At 41.2% G+C, this 20,597-nt stretch overlaps 1 protein-coding gene across 4 annotated transcripts in view; it reads left to right on the forward strand.

Moving 5' to 3' along the window:
* Positions 1-20,597, forward strand: part of casz1 (castor zinc finger 1) — a 168,143-nt gene that overhangs the window by 122,858 nt on the left and 24,688 nt on the right. For all 4 annotated transcript variants that reach the window (XM_079478792.1, XM_079478793.1, XM_079478791.1 and 1 more), the window contains 2 exons: positions 13,604-14,170; positions 18,904-19,774. In XM_079478792.1, the coding sequence (XP_079334918.1) occupies positions 13,648-14,170; positions 18,904-19,774 (1,394 nt within the window). In that variant the 5' untranslated portion in view covers positions 13,604-13,647. The remainder of the gene's footprint in view (positions 1-13,603; positions 14,171-18,903; positions 19,775-20,597) is intronic.

Here is a 20,597-nt window from a genome sequence, read left to right on the forward strand (position 1 = left end):
TGTGGATTAGTCAGTGTGTACTTTTTCTCTCAGATTGTTGTTCTTAATTACTAGCAAGGCCTCAGCTTGTGATTGCACAGAATGTCTCAGCCACATGACAAGTGGTATTATTTGCCCAGCTAAGCGAGTGACTGTCGGTATTGAGCGAGCTCTCGTACGTGTGTTTAGATACAGCTGTTCTGAAGAATCTCTGTCAACTAGAGGATTTTCCACAGAGCTTCTGTTTGGAAGATGTGCCTGCGTTCAATTAGATCTTCCCTTTTTGTTAAATAAATACAGCGTCTGGAAAGATAAACACACGTTCGGTGCACCGTTTGCCGTATCGGGCCTGGTGCAGGCCTGTAAAGTGAAACCGTCCGAGTTGAGGGGAGAGGAAGGAAAGTTTGTCCATTTTCACCCTCCTGTTGATTTGTGTCTATAGCTGATGGAATTGAGCCCCGAGTGAAAGGTGAGGTCACAATTGAATTTGGCTCGCGTTTCCGTGGTGATCTGGCAGCGGTTGCCGCGTCCCAGCAGATTGGCTTGTTTGTTTGTGCGATAGCGCGTGTGTGTTTCCGTGCATAAACACGGGCATGGGAGATTTTACGGAGTAGATATTTCCCTTCTGTTTTCACTCTGAGCTGGGTGAGATTGATGACTGAATTGTTGAGTACATGTTAACGGTAACTGCTGATTTATTGAGATACTTAGAGTAAGTGAGGGTGCACCAAGAAAAAGATATAGGCCTCTTAAGTTAATGTAGAAATAGAGCCTTTTTAAGTAATACTTGTGATTGCTGGGTGGTGGGGACTAGCGACAGATATAAGGGCGTTCGGCCAGAGGAGAGGTGTATTTTAACTTGCTGACTGAGGAGTGTGAATATCTCAGGCCTCGACATGGTGCAAATCTTTAGAGTTATCAAAACAAGTTTAGCTTCAAACAGGTATTACTATTAAATCCCATTAAAACATTATGTCATTTTAGAAGAATGAGCGACTTTATTCCATTACACATCCGTCCTCCTGGGATATTCAGCTGCAATTTAAAGATTCATGCCCCCCCCAAATGTGATATTCTGCCGTCTCTCTGTCTCTACATATGGACAGAACTTAGCCTTGGAGGAAAAAAAGGGGTCTTGTTTTCTTAACTACCTTTTAGACTGAGTGAAATGTTCAGTTTGCACAGGGATGACTTTATTTCTTAGCAGGGATTTAAACCCATAAATACAGTCTTCCTCAGGAGCGCGTCGGCCGTAATTCATTCTCCAACTCTAACTAAACTCATATTGCAGAGAGAGCTTTGTTTGTCTTTGTTTCACTTGGATTAGATCTGTCACGTCGACAGCTGCCTCTCAGATCTCTTACACGCAGGTTTGAAGTAGGGAAACCTTCCTCTGAGTCAGTTTTCTTCAAGCACTCTTAGATGGATTGAGTTTTGCTCCAAGCGGTGGAACCTGTTCTTGTCCAAACTCAAGACTTCAAAGTATTTTAACCACGGGACAAATAATCATCTAGTCACATCGTATTATATATATAAATCTGAACGTATTGATATTTTCATAACAAAACAATTTGGACAGAATTTAGTGACTGCTGAGTGGATCTGAATCTCTTGTTAACTTTCTCCCAACGGGCAAAACATCATGACCTTTGGCTGTTACACCGGTTCTGTAAGTTCTAACATCACAGACACTGTCAAGCTTTCAAAAGCAGAAGATTTGTGAGAGATTTATGTTGGAGAGGGTGTTGCGCAGAGCCGGGTGGGATAAACGTACAATTGCGGAGCGCAATCCCAGCTCAGCTCTGGGGTGGAGGAGACAGAATCTCTCTCAGGGCCTCTGATCGGCTGTGATCCGCCTGCTGTTACCTTCTGTTCTCCAGCGTTAGTCCCAGCGGCTACTCAGAACTGACACGCACAGCTCCTCGTGGGGCTTGAAGCCCTCTGATGTCCCACCCTCCCCTCCGTACCACCTTCTTCTGGCGCTTTGCATTTGGTTGTATTTGTATTAAAGCCCAACGCTGAGATGTATAACTTGCCAAGCGTTGGTAGTTTGCTCTCTCTTTTCTGTTTTCTTACCGTCCTTCCACTTCTCCGTTTGATCTCGCTATCATCGCTCCACTCTTCTCCTATCTGTTCGCCACCTGAGATGCTTTTAGGACGACGCATGGAAAAATGTAAAGCGGCGGGCCTTCGATTCTGATGTAGACTGTAAACAAGATAAAAAACAGAAATGGTTTAAATAAAAGACCATCAGGAGGCATTGTACTCTAGGTTAACGTTATTGAAGACTGTGGATGGACAGCCCAAGCCCTCCCTATGGCCAGTGTTAATATTAGTTTGGTTGAAGAGAGTCAAAGCTGATCAGTGGGGAGAGCAGCTCCGTACGCTTCAGGCCGTGCCAGGCTCTGCTTTTGGCTCTCGCTTTAGAGGATTGATGTCTGTGAGTCAGTGGGGGCCCCACTGTACCTTTATTACTCATCAGCTGGGTACCAAACTAATTTGATAAAGCGCCACTTAATACACCGAACACACACAGGTTCTGTGATAGTGGCAGTGGCTGGCGCGGCATCAAGTCTATCAGCACGCTCGGCAACAGACGGCCACGTCATTGCGAAAACAGAGAAGGAGGGGCATACGTGGCACAGGTGGACTTTTTTTTGCTGTGTTTTTAGATAGTAAAATGGTTGACTGTCACCTTTGCATATAAAGCATGTAACAAATCTATCTTCTAAAATGTTTATTAACTTGTGATTTTACTCTTAGTTACTAACATACTTGAAACAATATTGTATCTCTCATGACAAAGCATTTATATACAGCACATTGAAATACAGTAAAATGATTGACAGAGACGATAGATGGAAGATAAACCTGTTAACTGTAACAGTATGAGCGACTGAAACAAAGGCAGAGAGAGGAAGAGGTTTGTTTGATAATTACTAACTCTTTGCTCAGGCAGTGAGCTTCAGTCTATGTGTGTGTAGGCCCTGGTGCTCTGATAATGAAGGGTTACTGCTGCACATCTGACAGCGTTAATCTCACCATCGTCCTCGCCCAGTATTTACCCTGCTGGGTAGAGAGCGGCAAGCCCACCTGACAACACAGTTTACCCACAGATAGACAATGCAGGCTCACACACACACACACTGCACCGGGATCAGTTTTCACTGCCTGTCCTCATCTCAAACACAACGGAGAAAATGAAGGCAAACGTGAGGGATAAATACGTTTTTCTGTCTTTTCTCTTTCATCTCTTCTTCTTCGCATTTGAAGTTTATGAAGTACTGTTTAGGCATTACAGAGGTGCAGACCGAGGAACATAAATATGCATAGCGCCATATGGTTGCACTTGCTCTGGGACGAGGTGTGTCCAGAAGGTAGGAGCATCTTAATGCATTATTCTCCGCTCATATGATCAGGCTCGTATTGCTGCGGCACAAGGGCCGATTTAGGCTTTTGAACGATGTGGCCGATTAGCCGATGAGGAAAGTGAGTACCAGAGAGAGAGCGGTGATTGTGTTTTTTAAAGGTTCAAATGCAAAATCCCTGACACGGGCGTGATTAAAAGCGATATTTCTGACACATTAGGATGCGCACAGGAAGTAACCTTCTCCAAAGCCTTCATTATTAGATGCATGACAAACCTGAATATTTATAAAATTCGCTTTAATAATTGATAACAGCAATCTGCCACGGTAATTCATCAGATTTGCACTTCAACAGAGTATCCGTTTTCATTTTAAAATAATAATAAGTGGAATACTAATGTAGGTGAAATGCAAAATTGCAACCTGCTTTGTGGCACAAGCTCTGGACGCATTTATGGGCGCTGGAAAAACAACGGTGCGTTAATGACACTGCCCTCACCGCCCGTTTGGAAAGCGTTATCAATGTCTGTGATAATTTGTGCGCTGCTCGTTTTGTTGTGCAGTGAGCTGTTGTGCTGTTTACTTGTGTAGCTTCCGTTTGAGGTTACATCACATCTAAAAAATCAGGAAACCAGGCTGTTTTAGAGTAGAATATACAAGGTGCTGATGTGGTTTTATCAAAAGCATATTCTTTGTTTGAGTCAGTGTGCAATACTTCCTTTTGTGTTCTTCGACCAAAATAGCACACACATACACCTTTTGTAGAGCTGCTTTCTACTATCTCATGATTTAGAAAAAGCAGCCGCAGCATTTTTTAAGACTATCCGGTTAGTTTTTTTGCTTCTTTCTTTTTTCTTTTCTTTGTACATCAGGTTGAAATGTTTTGTATTTTCAACGTACAAAGTTTGCAAGTTCCTGCTGAAAAGGCTAAAAGTACACGCCATTCTTATATTTGTAGGAGTTTATAAAGTCATGCATGCTATAAACATCAACATGAAATAAATATACTTTATACTGCAAGTAGTTATAGATGTACACTACCAGTCGACTGCCAGTTTGACTCACTTCTCACTTTTTATAAATATTTTTCCACATATTTTACTTCAAGTATTTCAGCAGTACTTGTCCTTTACTATCAGACCCAACTCATTCATTAAAGTAAAATACAACTTTGTAAAGAATGTATTTATTTTATTGGTCTTTAAAACTATCTCCAATCATTTACGCACAACTCTTTACTGTAAGTTCAACATTCTTTTTTTTCGCAACATAAATTCAATAAAATATGTCGACTTTTTTGCTGGTAGTGTGTATACATGACACAATGCATATCCATCAAAGATCTAAATTTGTAACGACAGCGAGACGTTTGCTTAAACCCACCACACTTTTAGCTATATAATGACAGGTGACATTTTCATCTTGTTAAATGGCCTCGCTTCACTAAATGAAGCATCATTGTAGTCTTAAAGAAGTTTTGTTGTAGGACACATGGATCTTTATGGAGGTACCTGAACTTGGAGAAGTTTAGGGAACACCTGCAAATTGTTCCTCTGTGCAATAAATGGAATAAATAAAATGTCAGAGTCTGTGAAGCAGAGCAAATGTTTTAATGGTGGTCAGGGATCGAAGCTGTCAGCGGCGCTTCCTGTCTGGAAATGTAGTTTTTTACTTAATGTCAGCTCCTTTCCTCGTTCGAGGAAGATGTGGCTGTGCATCTAGATGTGTGATAAAACGCATGCAGAAATTGCTTCAAGAACATTAAATGTCTCTGAGCTCTTTAAAACAAATTTAAAGGCTAACCTTGAAAATCAATTAAGCAAAAAAGTGTAAAACCACACTTTTAAACTCCTCACACTGTTTTACCAATGACAAACCATCTGCCAAACTGCTTTACCCAAGGCGCTTTGCTGCACGGTTTATCTTTTTTTTTTTTTACAGGAAAGTGTCTTAAAGGCTGTCAAAATGTCTTAAGCCTCTTGTTAAAGAAGTGCCACAACTCATTTCTCTTTAATGAAATTCATATTCTGACGAGAGGGGGCATGTCTAAACATCTAAACAGGTTGCTTTTTAGGTTTCACACTGAGGTTATCTGAGAGGGCTTCACTTGATTGACGTTATCTAGCTTGACAGTGCTTCATATCAAGGTTAACCTGACGTCGCAAGGCCCGAGAGAAAGAGAGAGGGGTGGAGACAGAGGAAAAGTCAGACCTCGTCCAGGTCTTGCTCCTCTCCGCTGCTCTTCAGCTCTCACATGGCAGGTGGAGGTTTCTGCACTCTTAATTGATAACTAATCGAGCAGCGTGTGCTGTGTTTCCCCTGGAGGACGGCCCTAATGTTGGCTTGGCTTACTCAGCAAAGCGGCTCCGGAACCACTAAATTAAATATATCCCTGCAGATAATGACTCTGAGTGACAGACTCTGGTCCAGGTGGCTCCGGCGGCCACCGACCTCTCTAGTCTTGCCCTCGCGTTCCTTGCAGCGCTCCTCTTCTGTGGCGGTTTGCTTCCCCCGTGCCCGGCACTACCACAGCTCCTCGTGACAAAAATACATCTCAAGCAGTTAATCTGCGCAGATACAGCTGAAGTGCCCTTCAGTGGTGACGGGGCCAACGGGAGCTCTGCCTCACTTCCTGTCAAAATCTTCTACTGCCACAGGTACGCACAACTGCCCTCAAACATAGCAGCGCTGTCAATTAACCCCGTGTGCCGGGCCCTCCTCAATCAAACTTCTATCAAACAGGTAGTCGTAGCTTTAGTAAATTCACTGACTGTCTGAGTGTACTGGACTTAAAGTGACATCATTTACTCACCCTTTTTTCATGTCAAACCTGTATGACTTATTTCTTTTGAAAAACAGAAATATCGAAAAGATATTTTATAAATGTTGGTAACCGAACAACGACGATGCCGCTTCACTTGCACTGGTTTTCTGTCCATACACTAGATGTGAATGGGTGCCATTGCCAACAAAACACAGACATATGACTCAGTTTGACTTACCACGTGCGGTTCATGTCCGGGATCTTTTAGCACAGGGACGGCTTAACCTATCAGTTTCAAACAATCTCAAAATCCAGCATTACTGAAGATCCACCATTTATATAACATTCATGTTTAACCGAGGAAACGAAATGCAGTGAACAAACAAAAACTGCGGAACTTTGCAAACGCGGTGCTCTCTCTCTCTCTCTTGCTCCAGCTGGTTGACATGTGCGCATGCTCCTTCTCCCGCTCTCCTTGGTGGATGCGTCGGCGTAACTCTTTCTTCTTGCTCTCGCGTATACATGCTTTTCCGGGAGAATTGTCCAAAAAGGGACTAAGAAAAGTTGTAACGAAACGGATTTTCATCTTCGAAAAAACTCTCCGAAACCTACACAAATGCTGGGGGAGTGTATTGAGCACAGAAATACTACATCATACGTCCAACTCGTTTTTTGACAAGTTGACCATGTCAAGCATGAGAAGACGTGTTAACATGCATGTTTAACATTGTAAAGGAGTCAGAATGCATGAAACACCATTGCACATCCCCTTTAACAAAAGGTACACTGGTTGATTTTTTTAACAGTAAGCCAAAGGTTGTGTTTACAAGGTACCAGTAAATGTCAGGATGGACCATAAAATTTAGATCAAGCTTAATTTAAGACCTTTAGTAACAAGCAGAGATCAGCAAATTTAAATCATTGTTAAATTCCTTATAAGTTATAGACGGACATATTTTCTGGGTACAAAATATGCCTTTATCTGTGTTTAAATCACAGTGAGATTTTATTTTCATTATTATCATATAAAAACTCAGTTTACATGTCAGTCATCTTCCTGTCCAAATGGGCATTTCTTGTCTGCATTGTTGACCTTTAACACCCATTTTGTAAAAGATCCAACTATGTGAGACCACCCAACAGGTGATGAGATTTTGTCATGTTTTATTTTTAAACCTGTTCACGCTGTAAAAATCAGATGTTATTGTACAATAGGCGTGCTGCAACAATTGATGGTTGGAATCAGGCCATGTCTCCAAAGCGGCCTGGTCAAAACATGGTGCCAGCTGTGAGGCAGACTTCCTGTACAATTTTAACAAGTGCGATTGTTGATCGAGGCACGTGCGGAGCCATTCGTATCACCTCACCAGATGAAGGCTTTGCTTCTGTTAGAACAGCTCTCGGGTGAAACTTTTCTTTTCCGTTGACTTGAACTATCTCACTGTATCCTCAGGGGACATCTTAAAAGCCTCGTCCTATAATTAGACATCAGGGATGTATTTGTTCTCTGAAAAAAAGGGTTGTGCCTAACTGTACCTTATACAAAATATTTCCTTTTCCGTCTGTGTGTCAAAATGCATCTGCATTTTTTTCCATTGTCCTCTGTGACAAGTATGTGCGTGACTTTTTTCTGCACTCCCTGTTTGTTACCTGCAAGGGGATGTATCAGAATTATTGTATGTGGCAGAAGGTTCCAGTCTGCTGGAAGAGAGAGAGTCCAAGTAGGTCCTTCAAGGTCAACACAAAGACAGCATGCAACATGCAAGGTCACATCCCAGACTAAAAGCAATAAGTGCTTTATTGATGGCGAAAAAACACACTGCAAGCTAGCAGATGTGCAACCGACTGATTAATAATAAAACAGATTTGAGTGAGTATGTGTGTGTGCGCGCGTGTTTATGCCCTCTGCATTCATATTTTGAGACATTTGCCTCTTTAAAGTCAGAAACAAAAAAACTCTTAAGCATAATTGTTTTGTCCGGATGTCTCCTCCACTAAAAGATTGATCCATGCATAGGAATCTGAAAAATCCATTAGAGTCCATCTGAGAAAAAAGGACAGATTGATGGAGTGTGTATGAGTATGTGCAGTTTATAAAACCCCATCATACTTTTGCCATTATTGCAAATGTCAGCTGACGTTATTTTCGGCTTCTTAATGCAACAGACTTGCTTTTAAACTTCAAACAGATACCTAAGCAGTGTCATGTTACGTCTCTAAGACCAAAAGCAAAACTATTAAAATAAGTACCACTGAGCATTGATTCCCAGTCAGAGGTACTTAAGATTTTGATAGCTAAGGTTTAAGGAAACAAAATAATGCACGTAATATGTGTGAGTTATACTACATGCATCCGTTTAAATGTTTAATATGGCATTTATTTGTTTTCAAATACAAATAATAATATTTATATATTTTTAATGGGGATACACAAAGAAACAAATTGTTCTGTAGTCATTTTAATGCCCTCTACCAGTTAATTTTTTATTTTTGTTGCCGTATTTACCCTCATTTACACTGCAAAACCCAAACCTGGCTAACCTGCCCCGTGGGCTAAACAAACCTGTTTCAAACCACAAATAAACAAAGATTTTATCTTTTACTCCATCTTTTCACCCTGTAATTGTCTTTCTGAGAACATCCCCGTATAGATCTCTCTCTCTATTCTCCACACCGGCCTCTCTTTCCATCTCTTTCCACTTTAAACAGCAGTCGGGAATGGCATTGTTTTTAATCATCAGAACCCAGAAATTATTATTATCGCCTCTGACGCGGCAATTAAAACTTCAGGTCAGAGGCACAACGAGCGGTGATCAGCAGCGAGGCTGAGAAGTTTTAATTAGACGATCAGAACCATTAATGCACAAAAAAAGGTGTGCGCTGGGAAATTAACGTGAACGTCTTAATCAGGGTTACCGACTCCGAAGAGGAGTCAAGTGAACAGAGAGCAAAAAACAAATCATTTCCGCACCACTGGGACAAAACTCAATTAAATATGCATGCAGAAAATGGAAATTTGGAGCATCAGCACAGACCGATGAAAAAAATACGGCGAATTCTGTAGACGGGGGTCGCGGACCTGCTTATTGTTATTCTTGTGTAATAAAACCCAAAAGAGAGGCCAGATGCTGGGGGGCGAGGGTGTGCGGAGAACTGGGCTGTCGCTGACTTTCCGCTCCCCTTCCCTCGGAGCGATGGGGGAAACAAACTCCTTCCTGCAAGCCGTAAATTATCAAAATAAAACAAGAGGGATTATTTCAGCATGTGATTGTGTGTGTCCGAGCATTTGTAGGTAAACGTGGGGCTTTAGCTCAACACCTGGAACGTAAAGAGTTCAATACCGGGTCACTTAATCTGCCAAAACACAAAGCATTTTAATATCAGAATAAAGCCTAAATGGTCCGACAGGAGGGTAATAAAAATCTAATTTTGTACACGTTACATTAATAAAATCTCTGTTGTATTATCAGCTGTCCTTTTACATTTTTACCATATGATGAGCTGGAATTAAAACCGATGCCAAGATCTCCCAAGTGATTCAGATCCCCAAAGAGATGCATTGAGCCGCTGGTTTTCTTAGCATTAGTCAACACGGTTTTAGTCAGATTTACATATTGCAAGAACTCAAGAGCAAACATCTGAACAATCGCTAAAAGAGATGCCAGGTGTATGTCACATCCTTACTTTACTATGCATACTCTTCCTGTCACAGAGAGAGAGAGAGAGAGAGAGAGAACAGGACACGCCAATCTAAGCAGTCATTAACAGGCACTTCCTCACTCTGGTGGGCTGATTGCAGTCAACGCACGTTCACACAAATAATGCACTTCCAACGGCATTATTAGGATTTGAAACACCACTTGATTGGGCATGATATCATTCCGGCACATAAACAGACGCTCCACATTAAACAAGACACGGAGAGCCGCCTTCGAGGGAGCTCCTCTGTCATGTCCGGCGTCCTCCACCTCGGGGTTCTGAAATGAAACAGGGCCTGTGAGGCCTTTGATGTGCAGGCAGATAAAAAGGAAAAACCTCTCGCGCTCTTATTGTCCAATGTGTTTAGAATAGTTTCTTGGCTTTTTCGCGACGCTTTTCACCATGTACGGTAAAAGCATTACGGCGGTTTCAGCTCTGCGCTGTTTCCAGTAAAAATATTGTCAACGTTATAATAAACAGGTCCTCTGAAAGGAAAACAAGTGCTTGTTATGATCGTCCCCGGCGTTCGTTCAGGGTTAAGCAGAATAATGCTGTCACTGAAAAATGTTCAGATACATCAAATCGTTGAGGTTTGCTGCCGTTACACCTATTATTCTTAACAGGAGCATCTTGCCCCGGAGTGGTGGGGGGCTCCCAGAGGAGTGGCTGTTCTTTTTTATCCGTGTTGCTTCTGATTTTATCGCACTACACGCTATCGTACACACAAACGACTTGGAGTAAACAGCAGCGTTACCATAGCGATCCCCATTGTCGACCATTGCAGGCATATCTATTGCAGGAAGCGCATTTAATGCAGCAGCTTGTAACTGGAATACCGTGATCTTTTGGGCTGAGGAGGGTCTCATCGGTGCACTGATCCTCTCTCATTTAAAACATCAGATCTCAGCTATGGACGGTGAAAAGTAATTTTTCATTAATTTACTCAACCTCATGCCTTTTAAAGATGATCATTTAAAACGTATTGAAATATGCCGTCCTCACAATTGAAGTTAATGGAACTCAAAATGTTGAGGCATAAAACCACATTAAAGTAAACATGTGAGTATAGCAAGTGATGATGGGTTTATGTAAAAAGACGGTTTTACCGGACACATGCGCCTGGCCCGAAGTTAACTTCCGGTCTGTGTTATATTATAACAATTTATATTAATATGAATTTATATTAATATTTTATTGTATATTCATTGTATTGAATTCAATTTTAACTACTCAACAGATATTAATTCTATGTGGAGGTCTACCTGAAGTTTGGGCCACATGACGTTTGTTTATGTTGTTACCGCTAAATATTCACTTCGGGTGAACTGTCCAACACACATTCAAACAAACTTGATCATTTTCCCTTGAACAATTTCTTTAAATACAGAAGAAACTAATATATTCTATACCAGACCACGGGATTACAATACTATCATTCTCACAGTTATTTTCACATGGCCGATCTTTATAAAGCTACTGTAGGTAACAGGCGAATGATGTTTTATTTACTGGCCAAAGCCAATTTTTGCACGCATTTGGAGCTTTGTAAGTGTTCATTTCGGTCACTGACTGTTGAGCATGGGGTGTTAGGGAAAACGCACATAAATTGTGGGTAATGGAAAGAGATCGCTTCTCAGGGGTCATTTCCTACAAGGAAAAGCGAGATTGCAATGCAAAGGAAATCAGTAGTTAAAGAATGAAATACTGAGCAGTGTAAACAGTAAATGACCTTTACTGTTACGCCCAAATGACCTCAATCTTCCTTTGGAGGTGTTCTGAAAAAATACTTCAGAATTTATGTTTCCACTTCCTAATAGTTTTCGCAGCTGATATTTTTCTCCTCTTTAAAATTGCCGTCCTCAACCGGGTGACCTCTTCAACCTGGCCTCGCAATTGTCTGAGGTAAAAACTTACACTTGCGATGCGTATAGGTTGGAGCTGTGCAACGTGCATAATTCTTCAGCTCATTGTTTCAGGGAGGAAGTGTCGAGGGTAAATACAGTAACTGAGAAAGCATGTGCTGGGGCCGCGGGGTGCACTTGATGTCACCGGCTAACCTTGAGCTCCACTTGACTGTGTGAGAAAAATACATTTCCAAGGCTCATTACACAGAAAAGATGATAATACCACAACACTTAAACCGCAAACAATGCAAAACTTGGGCCATTTTGCACTGAATTTGCACCATGCAGACAAACAGCTTTTGCATTGACAGCTTCATAGGATGGATAGAAATAGCTCATCTCAGTGCAGCGTCTTACTACCAGCTCAAGCGTTCAACATACCATTATATATCCTGCAGGTCTCCCAATTTTTATTTACTGCATGATAAACATCTAACGTTACAAGCGCGCTTTTTTTAAGCCTGGAAAACCTATTAAAAGTGAACTTTGAAAAATCTTCGAATAAGATTTGTGGAGAAAGGGCGACTTCGCAGCAGGAGAATTCTGCCCTTAAATAGGCATCTCTGAATATGGACGAACCCAGAACAGCTGCGGGGACGTGGGGTGGGGGATGACACAGGGTTGATCTTAAAGATAGCACATTGGGGTGAAATAGCACACGAGAATGCCCACACAGAATCATATATATTTTTTTAATTTTGCTTTCAAACTTGTAGTGTGTAAAATCTATTTTGAAAAAGAAATACAAACTTCTGCCAACTAGATTTTATCTAGGCCTTTCTATTTAAAGCTTTCATTGTATATTGCAAAAAAAGTCTGTTTTATCACTTAGCAGCAATTAAAATAGTCTATTATGTCTTACCTGTACAGGACTGATCTCTTTCATCTGTTTTAAAACAAGAAAAGCTTGTTTTGGTATAAATCTGTTGGTATTGTGGTTTAACAGGGAATTTTTGCAGAAGCAGTGGGGAGGTCACGTAAGGTTACATTAATGTCTGGTTTATCTCTTTCATGCTTTCTGTCCTCTCTTGTTTGCTTTCAGATGCAGTTTCTCTGAGTTGTTGTTCGTCAGCTGTCAGGGTTTTAGCTTGAGCAAGGATCCCAATGGCTACTTCCTAGGCCTCTTTAAATTATGAGACTTTAGATTGTTTCTTTTCTACGGTCATGTTCAGAATTCAATGCCACTGTAGTGTTTTCCTCTAGATCTGAAGTCAGAAAAAGTCTTCATCTGCCATTTTTGGGTTAATAATCATCATAGTATAGCTTGAATAGCTTGGTTTTGTTTGGTCACACTATGACACTTCAATCCATCTTGTGTTGACACTTTGTGTTGTTAAACAACACAAAGTGTTGTTTAACAAGATCTGAAAGCGCAGTGCCATTCACAGCAAAGATGTGAACGGATAACAGAATTTTCATTTTTAGGTACAACATTTTTTCGACTGCTTTTCAGACAGAAGTTTAACTGGCCAAATGTTACATCACTTAGTAAATTTATGAGGTAGGCTGTATATGTTTCCCACTTTTTTGTCCTTCATCCCAGTTTGTATTGATGGCATTCAGCCTGGATTCTGCAGGCTATTTAGTCTCATACAGGGCGTGACATCTGCAACTTATAAATATGCATGTAACTTTGTTCTTTCAAATCTTTATTGTTGTAGAAAAGGTGTGCCATGTGAAATATTTTAGTTGCAAACAAGTTAAAATAATTAAACATGTTCCTCATTTTTGGGTGAGATGCATTGTGGTTTGCGTGTGGTATTCGAAGATGGAACAACCATTGTTGTTGACTCTCGTTCCGTCATTATCTGTGAACTACTCCCATAAATCCTTTGTTTCTGAACAGACATTTACCACAAAATCATTGTTTTCTCTTTCTTCGTCAACAGCTGAGAGGAGTTTATGCACTGAAAAGACCTCAGGAAAATCCAAGATGGCCGCCAAAAGGAAGGGTGGCCTAAAGTTGAACGCTATCTGTGCCAAGCTTAGCCGGCAGGTGGTGTACGACGGTAGTTCCCAGAATGCAGAGGGAGACTCAGACCTAGTGGACAACAGCGAGCGGGGCAGCCTGCACTATGATGAAGGCGACAGGCCTGAAAACGACTTCCCAGAAGGTCTGACTCTGGGCCAAAGCTTGGACGACGACCAGAAACGGCGTGAGGCCATCGAGAAGTGGGTGAACGGCGAGTACGCTGACGATCCGCAGTCCCTAGACGAGGTTGTACACAGGGGGCTCAAACCCAATGGAGACGATGGTCCGCCTGAGGGTGTCTACATGGTGCAACCCAAAGGCTGCAGTGACGATGAGGACAACACAGAAGAAGCAGCGACCATGCCCGGCTCCCATGAGAGCAGTTTTCATGAGGACAGGGATTCAGTGGGCAGCCCGCAAAAAGACGACAGCTACCAGCCCACCAGTGACGCTCCCCCTCGACAGGCTCCCTTTGCTCCACCAGGTATAATCTCTCTCTTTTACTTTATCCAAAACAAAATGTCCAAGAAAATATCATCTCTTTTGTCAGCTCAGGGATTTCTAGTCGTACTGTACCGATGCTTTTTAAAATCATAAGTCTTTGACAGGAATGAAAAGCTGCAAAGCTGTTGAACAATTTTTAAAGAAAGCATTGTCTCCTCCATAGAACCAAACAAAAGTGAAAATAGGAACAAAAAACAACAAAATATAATTCACTAAACGTAGCAAACGGACCATGTGTTTTGATAGACCAGTTAGGCCACATATTACAATCTGACTTCTTTATTTTTTATAAGCTCTCGAAACCACCACCCAAAACGATTACACACTATCCCGCTCTGCCACAAGTCAGTTCAGTTCAAGAGATTATCTCACAATCTCTGAATCCTTGAGATTCCAGTTAAATAAAGTCTCAAGTACAGTACATGAAAAGCCCAACTAACGCACGCAGCCGAGAATCCGTTTTGTGCTCCTTTGTACATGATAGTTTCACAGTGTGGTTTACATTGACTAGAGGATAGTTAATGCAAGCTTTTTAAATCGACATGCGAAAAAAAACACTGCATTTTCTTCTGAATTTGCAACTTGTCTGTGTAGATAACACAGCATGCACATTGTCACTTTTCAAAAGTGATAAGCAAAATGTGCAGAAACCAGAACAATCCCCACTGTAAAACTTGAACTTTCACCCCAGCTTATCTCCATAAGACTGCAAGACTCAACAGAGGTGTGCAACGAACAACTTGACACAAACTATGGTAGATAACAACAGGAGATAAGACGTTTCACTTTAGGTGAAAGAAGCTTTTTCTCAGATACTATAGTTGTCAAAATCTTTTTTTACTTTTGCTTTTTTTTTCTTTATTTCAGTTTTTTTATTGCTACACATTTTTTTCTCCGTTCTCATGGTTGAAGCACCACACGGCCTCTATCACAGAAGTGGGGCTTCTGAGAAAACTGTGCATTTTCCGGCAAACGCGACTGCTTTGTGGTTTTAATTAGTCATTTTGTGTTTATTTCATGGTCATAAACATCCGTCTATAAATATGTGTTTGTGTCAAGAAACAAGCTGCACCTTTGCTTCCCCCTGGTCCCTGCCTGCTTTGCATCTCAAAACGAAGAAAAGGCAGTTTGACTGCAATGAACAGACATTAGTCACCACTCCTGTCTTGAGTTGTTTTTCCCCTCCTCTCTCGCTTTGTTGATTGTAACTAGGGCATCTATGCTGCCATGTTACTGCGCGCGGCTCACAATTAAAATATTTTTTCTTCCCTCGCGCTGCTGTCTTTCAAAGGCTGATGCAGAGCGCACATAATTATGCATATAAACATAGTGGCTTAATTATCTCTCACAACATCAGTGACAATGTAATTAACAAACATCGCAAGATCAATGAGAGAAACTGCGACCTTCAAAACATTTAACTCCTCACATCAGGGGACTGAGCAGAGTCGCTATCAGCATAAAATCACAGAATGCTTTTCCAGAAGACTGATGCGTCTCGTTCTTCCCAAACCCGCTTGACGATTGATCGCACAAAAAATAACGTTAAAAAGACTACAGATGGTTGTTTCAGTCTTGATTATGATTTTTTGTCAAATAAAGTTCAAGTTATAAATACTTAAATAAAAAATGGTGTAATAGTTCAAATAAAAAATATATATTTGTGTATAATTTTAATATATTGTAAACTGTAGTATGTTTGATATTATATAGTATATTAAAATAGTTTGAAAGTAAATTGTTTTACTTTTCTCTATTTTGTCAGCTATCTGATTTGCGTTTGATTTGTTAATCATAATTTGCTCATAAACCCTGAATTCCGATTGGATGAGCCTCATTCGAATGCTGCAAAATGACTACAAACACACACCATACATTATCTATTATTGAGACAATTTGTTGCCTTTTGCAGTCTGAATTGAACCGAATTTAAAAATCTGCATTAAAATGTGTATTTTAAAAGCACAACTGTAAATGTCATCAGTAACTTATGGATTCCCGCCTATTTGTTTTTTATCGACCCCCACGATGAAGACAGAATCTGCCTGACTCTGATGGCCATGTTTGGTCAGCCCAAAAGAGATATAATGCCCATTTGTTATCGCATCACGGAGGAAAAAATGTACCTCAATTGACTCAAACATAGACAAGGGAGTTTGCCTGCGTGAATTGGCGAGATTAAGAGCACTTCTTTTTTGTATCTCCTGTGACATGAGGAAGAGAGGGAGCTGGGAGTTCAGCCAGGCAAATCGTACCTTTCCCCCAAAGCCGTGGCTTTCCAACCACATGCACATGACATCATTTGGAGCATGTGAGATAAGGATGAGGGGGAAAACTCATTTACATGCTGTTTTAAAAGGTTATCTCCTCTTAGGTCCTGGCATAATGTGTGCAGTTTAAGTCCATCATTTTCCTGACACTGATAGTCTATTAAACACGCACAGAGCCGCCCACTAGCATGCTAGACGTCTCGTACTGTCTACTGTTACTACCTGCTACTAGTATTACTACGGCTATTAGTGTTTCTGTCTGGAGTACAAACAGCATTGTTTCTAATGTCAACATCTGTCACCGCGTTTCAGAATTAAAGGGACGGTTCACCCCCAAAATAACTCCTTAAGTGATGCACGGTTTACCTCAAAGATAACATTTGTAATCGTCTATTTACCCTCAAATCTGTACTTTTTTAATTGCTTATTTTTTTACAGAGTGTTCGCCCACCTCCAGTCCCTATCCGCTTTTATAGAAAATACTCATTTGGACATTCTTCCAGTAACTACTTTAATATCCCAAATAAAAATACATTTTTAGAATAACAAAATGACAAAATATTTAGATGAAAAAAAAGTTTTGGGTGAACTGTCTCTTTAACAGTAACATAATGTCAACAGCGATAACATCTCGCAGATGCCCTTTGACATTAATAATAATGCTAACGATAGCACATTAACGCTTACAAATGAAATGGGGGATTTCTGTCTGTTAAAATAAAGGGAGTTTCCCAACTGTTAAAAAGAAGGTAAAGTGGTATAAGTCCAATTACCCAAAGCAGGAGTGTCTTTGATTGCTGCCCTTGGAAGTGTTCAGGGACGGAGATTAAAGAGCTTGTTCTGACTTTAAAACCGTGTACGATTACATGACCTGACAAAACCCCTCTAAGCAGTCATGACCTATACAAAATTACAGTCACTGGATGTCAAATTTATGGCTGAAGTCTTGCACCGCCAAGCTGAAGTTTAAAGGAATGTAGCATCAAATGTCCCTCATTAAGTTAGTATAAATAGCACATCATTTTTCAGTCTTTGGCACGTTTTCTCTTAAAATTATTATTCTTTTATATACCTAAAATAGCACAAAATGTTACACTACAGTGTCCCATAAGGAAAGCTTTACAAAGCTCTTGTGTAGACATTTTATATGATTTTTAAATCACTTTTGTTCATTTAATATGTTTATTTAATGTTCATCTAGTGTTAATGGTACAGGGCGTATATTGATCCCTGTTCATTGACAGTTTCAGAACAGACTTGTACAACCCAAAACAGCACAGAAGAAAGTGAGTTACTTCAGGGGGGAACAGAGTCTAAGCTCTAACCTTTCAGCATGCGATGAAACAATGTATTTAAACACAGAAGACGCTTCTTATTTGATGATAAAATTATGCAAAGCAAAGCGGTGGGAATTTCCTCTCAAATACCCGATACATTTCTCCTAAACATGTCATGCCCCTTCGATCTCGCGGATCGCCTTTCATACTGATGTGGCACGGAGAGGACTAGCCCCAATGCTGCAATGGAAATGTGGGGATTATTTTACATGCTGAGAAGTAGATGTGAAAAGCACGGACGAGAGACCGATTTAGCAATAACATAGAAATATGAGACCAAAGCTGAAATATTTTAGTATTAATTACCACCACCGTGGCTAATGTTACCTCTAACCGTCTCGTTTGGCCAGCGATGAAAAAGCCAATTAAATAAATGGAGAAAAGGTCTGAAGCGGGGCTGGGATCCTGCCAGGGGTAGAGGGAATTTATCTGACACCTCTGTCTAAAGTTTGTCATCCAGAATGGTGTTCTTGTACCAGGGTAGCTTTCATAACAGACAAACTGAGATAACATGAGATTTTTTACATTCATACGCTGTGGTAAACACCATATCGGAACCAAGAACTAAGAGCGCCGGTGCCAGAGGGGTTTGTGTGCCTTTTGCTCGTAAACACAGAGAACGCAAACAGAGGAGCAGTAATTTGGTTTTAATAAGGGCTGGTTAAGCCGCAACTAGAGCAGTTTTCCTGCTTTTAACCCAAGCCCTCGCATTTAGCATGTTTCTTGACCTCTCTCTTCCCAGACTTGGATGAAAGTTAATGGTGCAGAATATGTCTCATGATAATGCAATTAAACTGCATCTTCAATGCATTTCGTCCTTCTTGTGGGGAAGACAACTTGACTTTTTAGGCACTTCTAGCACAATGATAAGATCTTTTTTCAAATTGTTGTTGCCATAGTTGTCTATCATCCTGTATGTATTGTAAAAGTCTATATTTAAAATTAGACTTCTTATGAAAATATATTTTTTATGAAAATAAACAGAAACAACAAATAAATAGTTTTATATGAGTAAATAGAAAAATGATGAATAGGAAAATTTGAAATTATTTTCTATATGGTAAATATATATTTTTTTATTATGGTTTTTGTCTTGTTCTGTGTAGGGGAGGCATTTGCCCTGCAGGACTATGCCGCCAACACCATGAACGAGTTCCTACATATGTTTGGCTATGATGACCAGCAGGTTCGGGATGAGCTGGCGAAGAAGATCAGCTTTGAGAAGCTGAAAGCAGCTACCTCAGATCCCTCCTCCCTGAGCAGCGAGGAGGCCACCCGTAGAGCTCGCTTCTCCAAGTACGAGGAGTACATCCGTAAGCTAAAGGCCGGAGAGACCCTACCCTGGCCCATGCACAGCAAACCCGAAGAGCCCAACTCCAAAATGGCACAGGAGAAGAGCGCCAACCTCATCCAGCCAGCTCTCTCAGTAACAGAGGGGCAGATTTTTCCACCTGGAATGAACCACAAGCAAAGCTCACTTACCGCTCCTCCAACCACCCCCTCACACATCCAGAACCTGGCGTCCCGGGCTTCCAAGTATGATTTTTTCATCCAGAAGCTGAAGATGGGCGAGAGTCTTAGACAGCAGAACGGCAACTCCTACAAGCGGCCCTCCAAGTACGACCTGGATAATGTCAAATTCCTGCATCTCTTTAAACCGGGAGAGGGCAACCCTGACATGGGTGGGGCTATCGCATTTAAGACTGGCAAGGTTGGCAGGCCGTCAAAATATGATGTACCGAACATCCAGAAGCTCATGCCGGTCAAGGTTGACCCTCCAATGATGCCAGCCGGGCTCCCAGCTACAGCAGGGACTCCGGGCACGCCAGTCATAAACACAGCCACCCCCGCCGGGGTCGTGGGGACTCCCGGGTTGCCAGTAGACCAGGCGGGCCACCTGGGCTTTGGCACAGATTACATGAAGTCCAGCTTCTCCAAGACTGACTCGATCACTACTGGAACTGTCTCCTCAGTCAAGTAAGACAATCCACAGAACAAAAACTGTAAACTTCAGGGAACTGTTGTGAGGTGTGGTAGCTTTTGTAATGTGTTTTTGAGTCATACTATAGTTTGTGGGGACGTTTTTGGCACTCTCGCCTTGTTTGGCTTGACTTTGTCAATAGTTGAGGCTGGCCATGCCAAGAACCTTGAAACTGTTATAATGTGGTCCCAAAGCTACCCAAAGCAGCAGGCATTGTGGCCATGTGCAAGCACACTCACACACACATAGTGATTTGTTGTCAGAACCAGCCCTAAAGAGGCAGATTAACCTCAGGTCATCTTCAGCATGGAGCTCCTCAGGTTGAAGCCACAGAACTGCCGCCACCTGGTATACAAAAATGCTTCACACAGACTGTAATGTGCTGCGATGAGAAGTCTTTCCTTTAAATGTTTATTCAATGAAATTTTGACTGTAACAAATTCTCACACAGGAGTCAAACTCAATGTCTTACAACCCAGTCATCCGTCATGCAAGGGCTAATCAAACAAAATAAAAGACACACAGCCATTTTCTGAAGTTCGCCTTACCCCTCATCTTTGCAATTGTTCACTCTCCCAAAACATACATGAATAATTTATGCATTCAGGAACTTTTTACCATCTCTGCTTTCATTGTTTGGAGGCTATGCATCAAAGTGCATATACCTCCTTGATTCATTCTCCAACCACACTGCCGCTACGTCGAGGAAATGTATATTGATAGTCCAAACTTTGAAATGACTCATAAGTAAACACTGTGTCAGTTTGTTTTTATTACAGATGGGACACATACCATTAATCCTTTTTTTTCTGTGTGCTG

Source organism: Barbatula barbatula (assembly GCF_947034865.1).
Source record: "Barbatula barbatula genome assembly, chromosome: 17".
Classification (NCBI taxonomy): domain Eukaryota; kingdom Metazoa; phylum Chordata; class Actinopteri; order Cypriniformes; family Nemacheilidae; genus Barbatula; species Barbatula barbatula.